At 51.8% G+C, this 17,081-nt stretch overlaps 1 protein-coding gene across 8 annotated transcripts in view; it reads left to right on the forward strand.

Moving 5' to 3' along the window:
* LHX6 (LIM homeobox 6) overlaps window positions 1-17,081 on the forward strand; it is a 54,904-nt gene that overhangs the window by 10,097 nt on the left and 27,726 nt on the right. For 5 of the 8 annotated variants that reach the window (XM_034928984.3, XM_055117666.2, XM_034928982.4 and 2 more), the window contains 4 exons: window positions 1,572-1,792; window positions 4,497-4,597; window positions 4,811-4,906; window positions 5,100-5,274. In XM_034928984.3, the coding sequence (XP_034784875.2) occupies window positions 1,572-1,792; window positions 4,497-4,597; window positions 4,811-4,906; window positions 5,100-5,274 (593 nt within the window). Of the gene's footprint in view, window positions 1-1,571; window positions 1,793-4,496; window positions 4,598-4,810; window positions 4,907-5,099; window positions 5,275-9,175; window positions 9,280-14,106; window positions 16,305-17,081 lie in introns of those variants that run through there. The other 3 variants (XM_034928988.3, XM_034928990.2, XM_034928987.3) reach the window with 2 other exon arrangements.

Here is a 17,081-nt window from a genome sequence, read left to right on the forward strand (position 1 = left end):
AGGCCTGGGGGTGGGAAAGTGCTTCAGAGGAGGCCATAAAGACCTGGGAGTGACCTTCCATTGTGGCTAACTGGGACACATGCCTGGATGGTGGGGCGGCATATCTTGAAGGTTAGGGAGGAGATGGGCCTGAAGAGGATGTGGTCGCTTGGGTTTTGCAAACCCCAAGGGTTTTGGACCAGATCCTGAGGGTAGAGTGGAGCCACCATAGGATTGTAAGCAAGGCAGAAACAGGATTTCATGTGCATGCTGGAAACTTTGCTTTGACTGCTCTGTGGAGGATGTGTTGGCAGGGGCGAGACTGGAAACAGGGAGACCGGGGAGGAGGTTGACAGTGAGGGTTGCATGATGGGAGCCTGGCCTAGGAGGGCAACAGTGGAGATGGTGAGAAGGGGATGGATCCCAGAGATACTTGGGAAACAGAACCAACAGCATCGATGATTGGCTGGATGAGGGGTTGAGGAGAGAGAGGAGTGCATGATTATGATTTTCAAGCTTCAGGGGCTGGGTAAGTGGTGGCACCATTCTCTGAAATAGAGGGTGCACCAGAGGAAACAGGCTGCTAGGGTTGGGACAGAGTCACAGGTGAGTCATCCACTTTAAGGAACACACTTTCCCTGGTGCCCGGGATCAGGCCCTGGGCTGACTTCTGGGATGGAGTAAACCAGACTCTGCTGCTTCCTGGAGGGGCTTCCAGTCTGGTGTTGGAGGCAGCTGCACCCAAATTGCCAGACTACAAAACCAGAAGGGAGAAGGAGAAGTCGTAGAATCAAGGAAGGCTTAAGGGGCAAGAAGACATTTGATCTGGGCTTTTTATTTTTATTTTTGTCTTTTTAACATTTGGTATTATTCATAGAATGTCACAGGCTCCAGAGGGACTTGCTGGGTACTTAGCCAACTGCAAAGCACTAAACAAACAGTAGTAGTCATTGCTGTTGTCATCTAGTTCAGTGCAGGACAAGGAAAACGAGAACTCAGAGTTAAACAGTTTGCCCAGTGTCACAAAGCCAGTAAGTGCTTATCTGTCTGTTCATCTAAGAAACTGCACTTCTGTACAGCTGGCGCTATAGCTTATGTTCATCTCTGGAGTCAGGATGGTTAGGGTTCCTATCATTGCAAGCGGTGTGACCTCCTGCAAGTTACTTTACCTCTCTAGTCCCCATTTTCCTCACCTGCAAAATGAGGATTAATTGGGATAATCAATGTAAAACAATTAGAATCTTGCTGGGCAAGTGGTAAGTGCTCAACAACTTGCCTATTATTACTATTATTGTGTTTTTTCTAACTTGTGATGTATTTTTAACAAACAAATTAATATGCAAATATAAGTGACCATCGTAGAAAATTTGGAAAATTCAGAAAAACACCAAGAAGAAAATAAAAATCACCCACCAGTTCATCTCCTAGGTGGGACTAGGTGTAGAGTGTTGGTGCGTCCAAGCTAAGGCTAATGCCTGCGTTGAAGACTTAGAGGCCAGGAGCCTGGGGGCTGGCGGGCCATTGGGTGGTGGAAGGAGGAAGGTTGGTCTGTCTGAGTCTCGACACCCCGTGCCTGTCCTCTCGACCTGCAGCCGATTCGGGACCAAGTGTGCCCGGTGCGGCCGACAGATCTACGCCAGCGACTGGGTGCGGAGAGCTCGCGGCAACGCCTACCACCTGGCCTGCTTCGCCTGCTTCTCGTGCAAGCGCCAGCTGTCCACTGGTGAGGAGTTCGGCCTGGTCGAGGAGAAGGTGCTCTGCCGCATCCACTACGACACCATGATTGAGAACCTCAAGAGGGCCGCCGAGAACGGTACCCAACCTGCTCCGCCTGGCACCTCTGCCCCCAGCCCTTTCCCACCCCACCCCACCCCAGCACCCCAGGAACCACGCACACTCCTCTACCGATTGGGCCCTCCCGGTATAGTCCCGCAGGCAGCGTAGGGGTGGGGCGGCGAACAGATCTTGCACTTCCGGGTCGATCTTTTGCTTAGGAGTCGGAAGTCACTGCCCTCCTTTGCAACTATGTTTCCTTATCAGTAAAATGGCGTTAACAACAGAACACCTTCCCAAAGATAGATGAGCTAGCTGATGTGTTGTAAAGCCAGGAGGCACTCAGTGAACCCTAGAGATGGTTCTCATAATCGGGCATCCTACTCCACCTTTGGACAGCTCTCATTGGCCTGGGGGCTCATCCCCTCCAGTTGCCCGGGACCAGGCTTGGGCCAGTCCTGGAGAGATGACTTGGCTCCCATTCTCCCATTTCCTATCCTAGCAGCTCCAAGCCAGAGGTTTGAGGAAGGGTTTTCATCCTGGACCAGGGTCTCTAACTATAAGGGGAAAGGACCAGGTTTCTGAGTCTGGAGACCAGGCTCTCCCATACTGTGTTGACATATGAGGTTTCCTTTTCTCTCTGGGCCTCAGTCCCTACATCTGTGCAAGACAGATACTGGACTAGAATGATCCCTAAATCTCTTCTGGCTCTGACACTGTGATTCCCCAGATTGCCCAGGAACAAGATCCAGGTCTTCCAGGGATCCTGGGGACAGGGTCACAGATGGGATGGAGCTGGGAAAGGGCAGTGCTTGGCTGTGGGCAGAGGCAGGGACTCTTTCTCTAATTTCCCTGTTAGGGTCTGTGAAAGCTGCTAACTTCTCTGTAACAGGGATTATTTTATGTAATCCTTACAACAGCCCTAGGAAGTAGGTGGCACGGCCCCATTTTACAGAAGAAGAAACAGGATTTGCCAAAAATTACATACTAGTAGATTTGCCTAGCTCCAAAGCCCAGCCTCTTAACTACCATACCATACCATACCATACCATACCATACCATATCATACCATACCATACCACCTTGGCCCTAAGCTCTAGGGCACCTTAATCAGATCTCATAAAGCCAAAGAGGCTTCTGGGATGTAGCTGCCTCTGTTTTAGTTTCCCATCTAAAAAACCAACACACCAATCCTTGCCCTGCCTGCTTTCCTAGGGGACATTAATACCACAGAGTGTCTGCCCAATCCCCAGTTTTTCTGGGGAGGAGTATGAACCACCCTGCCTCAACTTCTAGGTCCCAGCCTGGGGACTAGTCAGGGACCGCTAGAGTGTTCCTGGCCATGGGCATACCAGGGCCATCATTTTCTCCTGCCAGGATCAGGACTAAGTGGGTCTAAGGGGGCATCTAGTGAACTTGGGTTTCACTTGCTGCCTGCTTATCTGCAGTGATGGGCAATGAAATTATCTGCAGTGGTCAGCAAGTCAGCAGTAGAACTGGGATGGAAACCCAGGAGTCAGAGCTTTCCCACACTGTGGTCCATCAGCGACCACAGGCTCCTTCCACACATGGTCCAACCAGGACCACCTGTAGTTACAGCCTTGCCAATGACATCCTAGCTCTCACAGCCACACCTGTCCACAGACTTAACATGCTGAGGAACTTGAAAGCTGGGGCCTCCGATCTCTCTTACTGATCAGCCCTCAGTATTGGCTACTGTTTCACTTTTTAAACATAACACACACACACATACACACACGTTCATTGTAGAAAAATCAGAAAAGATGGTAAGCAAAAAGAAGAAAATAACGATTGCTCCAAATGCTGCCTTCCTTCATATTTTCATGTGTATCTTTTCAGATTTTTTCCATGTATGTTACAATGTTTGCTTTTTTCCTTCAACATAATTTTTTCCTAATTAAAAAGTTACAATAAATTGTGAACAATGGTTATTTCTGAGTGCTGGAATTACTGGTGATTTTTATTTTCTTCTTTGTGCTTATGGAAATTTTCTGAGATTTTGAGGATATTCAGAACAATGAAGTATTAAAAATAAAATGGGAATATGGTTAGTGTTTTAGTATGACTGTAAAAGTAATATGAGTGGAAAGAGAATATCTAACATATACTCCGGTTAACAAAATTAAACCTTACAGAAGTAAGGCAACATATGATTGTTTTTAAATACCTCAAAAGTTACAGGAATACTGAAAGTAAAAAGTTCCCATAATCACATTCCTGGGAAGTAAACCACTGCCAACACCTTGTTGTATATTCTTACAACCTTTTTTCCTTCCGCTCATTTTTATAAAATTAGGAGCATAGTTCCGTTACTTGCTTGCTTCCTATCTCCTTTAGCCTTTGGTGTCCCCCAGTTTCGCCAGCAGGGAGCCCAGTTTGGGACATTAGGGTCAGCTAGCTTTCAGATTCTAGTTGAAAGGGCCAGGGCAGGGGCTTTCCTTCTCTCTGAGCCTCAGTTTCCTCCCATGTATAATGAGGTAACGCCACCTCTCCTTAGGGCTGTAAGACGTGGTCCAGTCGTGTAAGAAGTGTCCAGTACTAAGCGGACGCTCAGAAACCCCTTCCCCAAAGACTGAGCTCAGGGACTAGGACCCTGGGATCCCTGCTCCCAGCCAACTCCCGCTCCTGACCCTTCCAGGGACAAGCTCCCCCCACCCCCATCCTTTCCAGGCTGCCACTAGAAGAGATGGGGACGCGTGGTCAGCTGCTTCTATCGCCCCCAGGGAACGGCCTCACGTTGGAGGGGGCAGTGCCCTCGGAACAGGACAGTCAACCCAAGCCGGCCAAGCGCGCGCGGACGTCCTTCACCGCGGAACAGCTGCAGGTACTGCTGCAAGCAGTGGGCGGCGGGGGAGGGGGCAGGGCCGAAAGTGGGCGGGGCCGACAATGTCTCCTGGCTCCGCCCCTCGGCCCGGACCCGGGTGGCGGGGCGGGGCCGCAGCTGCCTGGGGCGTGGCCTGTGGACTGGCGCCGCTGATTGGGCCGGGGTCTCGGAGTCTCTGCGTGCGAGCGCCTCACCGCCCTCCCCGCCCCGCAGGTTATGCAGGCGCAGTTCGCGCAGGACAACAACCCCGACGCTCAGACGCTGCAGAAGCTGGCGGACATGACGGGCCTCAGCCGGAGAGTCATCCAGGTGGGACGGGGGTGGGCGGGGCCTGGGGACCGCGGGCACGCCCCGGAGCTCGTAGCTGGGCTCGGCGCGGAGGGTGGTGCGTGCACGTGGCCATCCTTCTCCAGGAGGCGACGAGGCAGTCCCGCCTGGGGTCTCCCGGCGGCGCGTCCGACTCTTTTCCTCGAGGCTGAGGCTGCCGAGGCTGTCGTTCCAGGTGTGGTTTCAAAACTGCCGGGCGCGTCATAAAAAGCACACGCCGCAACACCCAGTGCCGCCCTCGGGGGCGCCCCCGTCCCGCCTTCCCTCCGCCCTGTCCGACGACATCCACTACACCCCGTTCAGCAGCCCCGAGCGGGCGCGCATGGTCACCCTGCACGGCTACATTGAGAGTAAGTAACCGCAGCGCCGGGAGCCGCTGGGCCTGCGGGGAGGGGGCGCGGAGGAGCGCACGTGGGCGGCTGAGGCCGAGGCGTGGGGTGGAGGGCCATGGGGAGCCTCGTGGGTGAAGAAGCGGGACCCGAAGTCATTTGGATCTAGGAGTTGGGGGAAGAAGGGTCAAATCTTCGGCTCTGCCTCAGTGGAGCGGGATCCTTCATAGAGGCAAGCGATTCAGCAGCCATTCAAAAAATGCTTTCAAAGCACCCACTCTGTGCCAGTGCCCGGAGACTGGGGAGAGAACAGGCTGGACAAGGTACCTACTCTGTGGAGCCTGCGTTCTGGTGGGCATGGAAAAATAGGCAGATGAGTGTGTCGTTTTAAGTGGGATGATTCCTGTAGGAAAGGTGCTGGGTAGGAGTGACTGGAGATGCTGCGGGGTGGAAGGGAAGGGGCTGGGCTGCCTTTCAGCAAGCAGAGACTGAAAGGATGGATAGGATTTAGTGAGGTACCTGGAGTGGGGGAACGGAATGCACGCAGGCCCTGGCCCAGAAAGCATCGTGGCATGGGTGTGTTCTGGGGAGCAGAAGGCCAGTGTGATGGGAGTGTCCAGGGCTGTGAGGCCTTAGGCAAGTCACCTAACCTCCTTGAGCCCTGGTTTCCTCATCTGTAACCTGGGATGTCAATAATGCCAGCCTCACAGGGTTGTGAGACACCATTCATGCATTCAGTAGCTATATCTTGAGTGCCTTCTGTGTTCTTTGCACTGGGATACGACAGTGAACACAGTAGACCAAAGCTGCTGTGCTCCTGGGGCTTGCGCTCCAGCATGGGAGATGGTGGAGATGATAAAGTAACAGGGAGGGAGCAGGCATGTCCGTGGCAGGGAGTACTGTGGCGGAGATGCAGGGGCAAGCGGGTCATGGTGAAGTGACTTGTGAGCGGGAACCTGGAGGAGTGAGGGAGGAGCCCCGGGGATTTCTGGAGGATGAGTGTTCAGTGAATCTGCTGCTGAGCAGGTGCCTATCACAGATTGTCTTTCCCTTTGAAGTTGTTCCCATCAATTGTTTCCTCTAAGCTGGGCATGACCAAAAAAATGTAAATGACTGCGATGCACACACACACAATTCCTCCCTTCTCTGGCTCCATGTAAGAGGGAAAAAGAAGGGAAATCAGACAGAGAACTGCTGCTTACTGACCATATGCCATATATTCTACTGACTGCGTCTCTAAACATCAGAGGCCACCATCTCCTTGAATAGATGAGGAAACCAAGGGCCCACTGTAAGTTAGTGGGAGCCGGTATGCCTTAATGATCGAGTGTGGGCTTTGGTTTCAGATTGCCAGGCTTCACATCCCAGCCCTGCCATTTACTAGCTGTGTGACAGTGGGTGAGTTTCTTAGCTTTCTTGAATACTCATTCCCTCATCTGTAAAAATGAGGACAAGAGTATCTCAAAGCAGTGTTCTGAGCATCAAACGAGGTAACTGAAAATCCTCAACATTCAGCAAGTGCTGCATAAGTATTGGCTGCTCTTGTGATGGTGGGAGTGGTTTTGGTTGGCAGAACTAGGAGTGCAGAGCCCTGTCTTCGCACCAGGCTGCCAGTTGGAAACCATGTCTCTTTATATAGTTCCATTTCTGAACTATCTGCTCAATAGGAGCGACATTTTCCCCCTTTCTTTTCTAAACAATAACTATATTCAGGCTGCACAGAGCCTGTTAAAGGTGCCAAGGATCAGGGGCTCTATAAGTACCAGGGGTCTGAGCTACCTGCTAATACTTGGTGTAGAGTCAATAAGAAATCTAGATGATCCCTTTGGACTTGGGGCCATGACCTCCAGAGTCCCTGCCAGGACTCTGTCCATACACTCTGTTGACCAAACTTAGATCTGTCTTTGCTGCTTAGAGAAGAGGCTGAGGTGCCCTCTCCTCTTACCCTTGTGGTGGAACTCAGCTTGGGGAAGAAGAGGTTGGGGGTGTGTGCACCTGCACCTCTTGCTGCATGACTGACTGAGAGTCACCACAGCAGTTTGCTCTATGGTAAACTACAGTCATGGAGTTGTGAATTTTCTGAAGCCTTAAGCTGGGAAGCTAATGAAAGCGTTAGAACCAGACCCCAGAAAAATGAGTTTTTCTGTGGAGTTTGCTCTGCGGTTAACTAAAGTCACAGAATACTGAGTTTCCTGGAGGCTTCGAGCTTGGAATCTGATAAAAGCTTTGGAACCAGGCCCCAGAAAAATGCAGATGTACATACATTTTCCAAGTAATCTGAAGTTGTATATGGACTCCTTGAACACCCCAGGTGAAGAACTCCCAATTTAATATAACTCCTTTATTCTACAAATGGGAGAACTGTGGCTCAGAAGGGCACAGTGAATTGTCCCGGTTTATATATCAGTTGTAAGTGTCTCTACAATGCCCTTTCCCTGTGACCAAAGAGAATGAAGCCTAAAGAAGAGACCAGCAATGGACTTCTCCGCTGTAGTGATAAACAGGCTGAAGCATGAGAAATTTGGATCCGACCCAAAGGTGGACTTTCCCCAACAGTTTTAGATGTTGGAATATGGTATAGAAATTCATTCAGCACATACTTAAGAGTACCTACTAAATGCCATGCCTCACTCTAGGTGCTGGAAATCCACAAAGATCTAGAATCTAGAAAACATACAAAAAATTCCTGCCCTCGTGGAGCTTTGCATTCTAGTTGGCAAAGACAGATAATATCAAATAAATAATAAAAATATGCAGTAAGTCAGGCTGGGCGTGGTGGCTCACGCCTGTAATCCCAGCACTTTGGGAGGCCGAGGCGGGCAGATCACTTGAGGTCAGGAGTTCAGGACCAGCCTGGCCAATATGGTGAAACCCCCTCTATACCAAAAAATACAAAAATTAGCTGGGCATGATGGCACATGCCTGTAATCCCAGCTACTCAGGAGGCTAAGGTGGGAGAATCACTTGAACCCAGGAGGCAGAGGTTGTACTGAGCAGAGATGATGCCGCTGCCCTCTAGCCTGGGTGACAGAGTGAGACCCTGTCTCAAACAAAAATGCAGTTAAGTCAGATGATAAGTGCTAAGGAAATAAAATAAAGCCGGGAGGAAGACAGGGAGGGTAGGAGATAGGTGTTGGTGTTGGTTGCAGTCGTAAAGAGAGAGGTGACATACGAGTACAGAGTCCTCTAAGAGGCATGGGTAAAGTCATGGTGATACCTAAGAGATATGAACTTACTGAGGGAGGGTCTGAATAGATGGGGCACAGCCTTGCTTGCAGGGCCTGAATAGGCAGGGTACAGACTTGCTTGCATGCGCATGAATATGAAAACACATATTTATTTAGGAGTGTTTATCAGTGAGCTAGATGGTTATACCTCACTCTCACATAGCTCTTTATAGACTATAAAGAGCATCACAATTGGCCGGGCACGGTGGCTCATGCCTGTAATCCCAGCACTTTGGGGGGCCGAGGTGGGCAGATCATGAGGTCAGGAGATCAAGACCATCCTGTCTAACACGGTGAAACCCCATGAGGTCAGATCAAGACCATCCTGGCTAACACGGTGAAACCCCGTCTCTGCTAAAATACAAAAAATTAGCTGGGCGTGGTGGTGGGCGCCTGTAGTCCCAGCTACTTGGGAGGCTTAGGCAGGAGAATGGCCTGAACCTGGGAGGCAGAGCTTGCAGTGAGCCAAGATCGCGCCACTGCACTCCAGCCTGGGCGACAAGGCGAGACTCCGTCTCAAAAAAAAAAAAAAGATCATCACAACCAACCCTACTGAAATCTTGCCCAGGGCTACCCAGGAGGTAAGTGGCAGAGATGAAACTGGTTTCAGGGCTCCAGTTTGTAGAGAGCATGGGGCAGGTGGGATCCTGTGTGCAGCCTGGGGGATGAGCTCCAAGGCATCCTCTCGTCCACAGGTCAGGTACAGTGCGGGCAGGTGCACTGCCGGCTGCCTTACACCGCACCCCCCGTCCACCTCAAAGCCGATATGGATGGGCCGCTCTCCAACCGGGGTGAGAAGGTAAATGGAGCCAGGTTGGGTCTGGTGGGTCAGAGCCACCCTGCTGGGGATGGGTTTCTGGCAGCATCCTCTGTTAACCATTTGGTACCATGCTGCACTGTGGCAGACCCCGTCTGCCCGGCCTGCTGAGACCCCCACCGCACCCCCACAGCAGTCACTGGAGCGGCAGCTGCTAGTGTGTTCTGTGTGCATGGCCACTCCGAAGGCCTCCTTGCAGCTCCCCACTGGCAGTTTGCCCTTCTCTGTCTTAGATTTGTGAAGTTCCTTTACTCAAGCTTTAAGTTCCAGGGAGGGCTTATATCACTCATCACCCCACTTCCCACCATCTCACTGGTTTCTCCTTTTCATTCTTGTCTGTTGGGAGTGAATATCCTGAGCTGATGGGGTTCAGGGATAGCTGGCCAGCCAGTGACCTTGGTCAACTGGCAGGGCCTCCTCTGTGGAGCCAGGATTTCTGGTTGTCTCAGGCTTTAGGACTGCACTTCTAAAAGGGTGCTTAGCTGTCCCCATTCCAGGGCTTCAAGGTATTGTTTCTGAAGCAATGCAACCCTTTGTTTAAACTTGTCCATAGTGCAGATGAAGGTGGATGGAGCTGCTTTGAAACCATGGAGAGAGGAGGAGCCTTACCTCCCTCCCAGCTCCAAGACACCTCACAGTTAGCCTCGAAAGCCAGCGCTATCAGACAACCCTTCATTTTAGAAATGGGAACATTGAGGCCCAGATAGCTCAAAGTCAGAGACTGGATGAGAACCTTGCTTTTTTCTTTCTTTTTTAGACAGAGTTTCACTCTTATCGCCCAGGCTGGAGTGCAATGGCGCAATCTCGGCTCACTGCAACCTCCACCTCCTGGGTTCAAGTGATTCTCCTGCCTCAGCCTCCCGAAGTAGCTGGGATTACAGGCGCCTGCCACCATGCCCAGCTAATTTTTTTGTATTTTTAGTAGAGACGGGGTTTCGCCACGTAGGCCAGGCTGGTCTTGAACTGCTGACCTCAGGTGATCCACCCGCCTCAGCCTCCCAAAGTGCTGGGATTACAGGCGTGAGCCACCGTGCCCGGCCGAACCTTGCATTTTTTAATTCACTGACTTGTTTATTTGGAGACATTTCCTATGTCTTGTCTCTGCCCAGCATCCCTGAGTCTGTTGCCAGGAGTGGAAACAAGTAAAGTGTGGTCCCTGCCCTTGAGGAGGCCAGAGTCTGGAGGGGGAGGCAGATCCCAACAGTTACAATACAGTGTGACAGGGGAAGCCATGGGAGCTGGGGAGGGGGAAGGGGGCAAAGGAGAGAGGCAGGGAAGACTTCCCAGAAGAGGCAACCTCTAAGGCCAGGCCTGAAGGCTGAGGCATCAGGGAAGGCATGAGACACCAGAGCTCTCAGGGAACCCTGATCCATTCAGCATTGTTGGCAGGCATGTCTGGGAGGATGAGAGGAGGAAAGCGAGAGCCTTGAGGCTGTCAGGTGGAAGAGTCTGTATTTTATGCTGCGGCAGTGTGGGGTCCTGGAGGGCCTGCTGCAGAAACATCACTGTAGCAGTCTTCAGAGATTGCTGGGTTGGAGGACACCCAGTAGGAAGCAGGGATCCCTGGAGGTCAGTGGGTGTGGCGGTCCCTCGGAGGGAGAGGGTCAGAGCTTTAGGGCTGGAGTCAGGAGCCCTCCAGTTCAGCAGATCCCGGTCTTGGTGTGCTCGGAATCACCTGGGCAGCTTGTAAATATACAGAGATTCCTAAGCCTCGCTCTCAGAGAGTCTGTTGGGGTGGGATATAGGGATCTGCGTGTGTAATACTCAGCCTGTGTGATTCTAATGGGCAGCCGGGGTGGGGACAGCTCCTTTAGGACGGTACCTCTGGCTCGGCCTCCTGATTGAGCTCAGTACACCTAGTATGTACTGAGCTCTCTGTGCCGGGCACCACAGGAGAATGTGTGTGGTGTGGAGGTACAGACAGCCCTGGACAGATACATTTGTAAATAAATGGTAGTGCCTAACGTAAAATCCTGCAGAATCTGTAGTGAGTGAGCATGCCCCAGGAACACCATCGCCGCTGAGACTGTCACATTCATAGGAAGAGCTGCCGTTTGCTGAGCTCCTTCTGTTCAAGGCAGCTACTTCTCACATGGCATCTGGTTCACACCTCCCAGCCACTTTGTGGACATAGAGATGGCCTTCTCATTGTAAAGAGATAAACAGATTCCGAGAGGTGACATGACTTGTCCAGGGATGCAGCGAGTCTGTCGGACTCTGAAGTCTGCGCGGCTCAGTAATCACTTCCTTTTGTGCAGCACTTCATTGTGTACACAGCCCTCTCTCCGACCTCATCCTTCATAGTCTCCCTGGGAGGGTGATTGCGATGACCTCCATTTCACACTTGCAGAAACGGAGGCTCAGACAGAGCAGTGCTCATCCAGAATCACAATGTGATCATGGGCAGAACTGGCCGGGATCCTAGAGCCACCTGCCTCAGAGCTGTCCCTTCCTGTGGGAGGGGATTCATCCTATTAGACCTGGCTCTGGGACTGCAGAAGTGAGCTGACATGATCCCTGCCCTCAGGGAGCTTGTGGCTTAGCACAGGATGTGGGCAGTTACATTGCAGGGGAATGGGCAGCTGGAGTAGGCGAGAAACTTGACCTTAGAGGACCCAGAAGAGGAGGCAGTGAGCTCTAGAGGAGAGACAGGGGACAAGAAGAAGGGTGTTCCACATCAAGAGAACCGCATGTGCAAAGGCCCAGAGGCATGGAGGAGCTTGGGCCGGAGGGGACCCTGGGGGATGTTCAGTGTGGCTGAGGTCCAGGGAAGTGGGGAGAGCCGACAGGGGCCACAGAACAAAGGATCATGGAAAGAGGGTCTTGGACATTATGTGGAGGGCAGGGATGGGCCCTGGAGGTACAGAGGGCTGGGCTCAGTGCTTGGAGAGGAGCCTTTGCCTCCTGGTTGCTCAGCTAAGCTTGTGGTTCTGTCTCATTCAGCCTGGGGGATGAGCCATGCTGGGGGCTGTCAGATTTGGCTATAGACAGTTTCTGGCTTCTGGATTTGGCTGCTGAGCCAGAGTTTTCCCTTGCTGGGCTGTGTCCCCAACTTTGCATCCAGAAAGTCTGCATTAAAGTGTCTCTCCCTCCTTCATGACCTTCTGTCCTCTCACTGTCAGGCCTTTCCGCCAGCTCCTAGGGACTTTTCTTGTCCATAACTCTCAAATTCCTGGGGCTTGGTGGGCGGCAGGGTGTGGTATGTGTGTGGCCAGCACAGGATTGTCTGGGCTTTCTTCCAAGTCCTTCCAGGCCTGAGCCTGCCTAGCTGTGAGGAGACTCAGTGTCCCCATGGGGCTGGCCCCTGAACCCACTCATCTAGACCAGCACTGGCCTGGCCAGGAGAACAGTGCTCTGAGCACTCAGGGGAGCACCCCCTGCCTCCACCGCATCGTCATTTGGCCACACACACCTGTGAGGTTCCAGAGCCACATTTCTTCCTGGTTGTGTCCCCTGATCCCACAAATCCAACACTTGGAAAGTTCTTAGAAATCAGGGCTAAGCTGTCATTGATCAGTGGAGGAGACTGAGACCCATGGAGGGGAAGGGTCCTACCAGGGTCGCCACTCTTGAGAGAGCTTTTCCTAATAAGGGCTAAAAGCCAGGCATTCTGGAGGCCAAAGTGGAGCAGTGGCCAGGGTGGGGAAGGAATGCCCACCCTGGCCACTCTGGAGTTAGGCCAGCTCGGAATCCCAGCTCTGCCACCTCCCCTGTGAGATCTGGGAATGCAATTAGTTTCTCTGAGCTGCGGTTTCTACATCTGCCAACTGGGGATAATAATAGTTCCCACTCCGTAGGGTTGCTGCAGAGAATAAATGCATAATGTGTGTAAGGAGCCCAGCACAGAGCCTGGTGCACAGAAAATGCCCCCAGGTGTTGGTTATGATCATGATCACTATTATGGAGATCATCATCATTGCTTTCCTCCATCACCTCCTTGTGATAACCAGTTCTGGGCAAGTAACATTCCTGATCAGAAAAGGGAACAGCCATGTAGTCATGCCCACCAGATGCCCCTCATACTTTACTGTGAAATGACACATTGCCATTGACCAGCCAGCCAGTGATCCTTGACCTGAACTTCAGGGAACTGGCTGTGTCAGCAGCAGTGAGATGTCAACCAAGTGCTAGAGGTGGGAGTGGGAGGGGGAAAGGGACAGACAGTCCTGATCTCCCACTGTGTGTCGGGCACCCAGTGTGTCTGAGCCACGCACTTCTAGGCTTCGTGCATGTGAAGATTAAGCGCATGTGAAGTGCTTAGCCCATGGCCCTGTGGGTAACAAGCAGTCAGCCACTATGGTCACGGTGACCTTGGAAAGGTAGAGGCAATGTGCTTTGGTAGGGAGAGCTTGCTGTGAGCCAGGCCTGGCCTCCAGTGCCAGGTCCTCCTTCTCGCTGTGTGCCCATGAGCTCACTCGCTTCCACCTCTTTGAGCCTGAGTGCCCTCCTTGTAAAACAGAACGTTGGAACTCCCTCACGGGGCTATGGTGCAGCTTCCGTGAAATCAGGCACAGAAGGTGCAGGGTGAAATGCCCAGAAGGCTTTTGCTGCTGCTGTTGTATCTCATTGAATCTCTCTGATTCTCAGAGAGAGATTTTGTCATCCTTGTTTTAAAGATGAGGAAACAGGCTCAGAGAGGTGCAGTGAGTTGCCCAAGGTCCCACAGCAAGTCAGTTGACAGAGCCAGGATTTAAACTCAGATCTGGGCCCTGAGTCCACCCTTCTTCTCTGTGCCTTTGAGGTTCTCTGGGGGGCAGCAGGGTGAGGCAGGCCCCCAGCTCAGCCACCTCCCATGCCCTCCTCTTGCAGGTCATCCTTTTTCAGTACTAACGCTGCCGGCACTTCCGCATCTGCCCGTGGGCGCCCCACAGCTGCCCCTCAGCCGCTGAGATCCAGTGTCCAAGCTGCGGCCGGGAGTCCACCCACCTCCGCATCCACCCCCGTCCGCCATCCTGCCCACCACCAGGTCGGTTCCTGAGGCCTGGCCTTTCCCTCTCCTGCTGAGAACCAGAACCCACCAGGAGCACCACAGAGTCCTCCTCTTGGAAGGCAGAACTCCCTGAAATCTGGAATCAGGGTGGAAACAGCCTGTTTTTCCCATTTAAACAGGAGTCCTCTTCAACTTCAGCTGATTACAATAGCAAAAGGCGGAATTGAATTGTGCGATGCCAACGGCCTTCTCATTTACAGGTTTTTTCCCCCACATTGGCCTTTATTTACTACTTCCTTGGAACCATCTCTGAATTCTGAATAGCTGACAACCCCCAATGTTATCCACTCTGTTGCTTTTGTCTGGAAAACTCTACAGTGTTTGTGGGATGTCCCCAAAGGAAAGCTATGTTCTAATTTTATCATTTCCATCTGTCTGGTTATGTCAAGTTAATTCAGAAAGAGAAGAGACAGTGACCAACCCTGAGAGGCCTAATAGGGCAGAGATGGAGGCCTGCCCAGACTAGGAGGCAGGGGGGATAGACAGGGAATGGGGAGAACAAAGACCCCCATTGGTTTGGAAATCAAGGAGAGGGCGGTGACATATTGGACCAGAAGAGGCACTAGCCATTTTAAGGAGAGGAAAGAGAAAACTTTGGGGTCAGGGAGAGACCCTACCCCCACCTAATTATCCAGCATATATGTAGGAAACATAGCAGCGATGGTATTCGATCTGTGCCATGACTCTTCTGAATGTTTGGACAGGTTAGAGTTGGGGACCCCTGTTGGCCACTTGTTGACCTCTCATAGTGGTGCTTGGGCCAGGTCTTCTCAATGGAAGGGGAATCCCTTATAGGGGAGAGGGAACAGAGCCCAGTGAAATGGCAGTCAGAATGTTAACCCTGGATCCATCTCTAAGTAGAGAGAGGGTGCCCATTGCCTAGGTGAGTGTGCCAAGCTCAGGATTCCAACTGGTGCCTCTGAGCTTCCCAATCAATACTTCCTGGAGCCAGCCCCGCCCACCCCTGAGAACAGAGGCCAGACACAGCTGCGTAACATCCATCCTGCTACAACTCTTCCACCCCAAACAAAAGGGCTCAGGCTACACACAACCATGATTTATGTTTCCAGGGGATGCCCATTTGTCCCAAGCTTATCCTGTAATTCTAGAATTACCTGGTGTCCTGATGCATTTTCCACTAGAGGTTGCTAATCAGCATGTTTTAGCCCAAGTCCGCCTTCCTGCTGTGGTTAACCTGTTATGTTGCTTTTGGAAGGAGACTCTAAGACAGGGAAAGCAAGTTCATGGTACATACGCAGCCATTGTCTCTGTTTTTACCCATGGCAGACATTGCTAATCAATGGCAGCTCTATTTCACTGAGTCTGGATAAGGTTTCAGAGTTCAAATGCTTGACGTTGGCACTTAACATGAAAGCCTACAGGTCATTCTTGCTCTGGGATCTACAGGCGGGGTAGGCACAGGTGCAGCCTAAGAAGGGAACCTGCTTCCTCTCCCTTCCAAAGACAGTGACAGCTGACTGAGGGCAAAGAGCAGGCACCACTCAGAACGTGGTGAGTACAGCTCAGCTCAGCACTCAGTCAGTGGTAACTTGTGCCCAGCCCTGTGCTAGGCGCTGACATTAACAGGAGCAACCAGGGCCCAATTCCTGGCCTTGGAGCTCAAATCTTTCCTTTGATTTTTGCTCCTGATCATCAAGGCCCCAGTGGCAACCATGTGGTAAGTGGCCAACCAAGCCCTACCCAGGGTCACCCAACACACTCTGCCTTGAGCCTCTCCTCAGGGTCTATTCCTTGCGTGGATTATGTGGCCGTAGCATGTTACAGTTCAAACATGTCTCCACTACCCTGTTAAGAGCAGCCTGGGAACGTACAGGCCATCAAGACTATTTATTTAAATACAAAAAAAGGGGAAAACACACACACGGAAAAAAAATTGTAAGCACTTTTTTTGTAAAACCAATGTCTGTTTTGTTACATACCTTTCATGTCGTGCTTTGTAAATGTCTTATTTGTGTAATAAAGTTAATGCAAGTAGAAGTGCTGGCACTGAAATCCAGAACATGATGGGATTCCATTTCTTTTCTGCTCTCTCGTGAAGGGCTTAGGTCCCTGGCTCCCAGAATATGTGGGCTGCTGGACAGTGTAATCCTCCTTCCTGGGAAACGGGTACCATTTCCCAGTTAGTAAACAATGGATTGTGGAGGCCTGACGATGGGTTTCTTCTGTAAGTACTCAGTCACACCTGCTTCTTATCTAAGCTTTGGAGGAAATCAGGCTGCTTGATGCCCTCTGTTCCAGTCTCTGAACATACACTCTCTGCTGGGCCCTGTGCTGGCTCTGCACACTGAGAAAAGGCTCCCAGCCAGACCTTGTCCTGGAGGAGCTCTCAGTCTGGCAAATACTGTGGGAGCCAAGGGGGTGGGTATTAAAGCTGGATCCTATCAGATGAGAAGGTCACAGAATAGGTAAGCAAGAGGGTGGGGCAGGGAGGGAGGTGCAGAGGAGCTTGTTTGGAAGATGGGGAAGAATTTAATAAGGTGAAGTTAAGGGAATATGGAACGGGCAGCAGGGCCCCAGGTTCTGCACAAGACTGGGTCTTATAGTGGTTTTGTCAGGCTCCAGAGCCACCACCTCATCACCTGAGGAGTGAGAGAGAGCATCTTTTTGGTGGTTGTCAAATTTCTTTCAGCAGCAGAGTCATTTGCTCAAGCCAAAGCTCCTGGTGTGGAGAGCACAGCTGCCCTGCAGAATGCAGAGGCTTCCCTGGCCTGCTGTGGCCCTGCACAGAAATGAGTTGCTCAGAAACCTCAGCTCATGGTGCACATGAGTCACT

The sequence above is a fragment of the Pan paniscus genome, chromosome 11 (genome assembly GCF_029289425.2).
Source record: "Pan paniscus chromosome 11, NHGRI_mPanPan1-v2.0_pri, whole genome shotgun sequence".
NCBI classification, from domain to species: domain Eukaryota; kingdom Metazoa; phylum Chordata; class Mammalia; order Primates; family Hominidae; genus Pan; species Pan paniscus.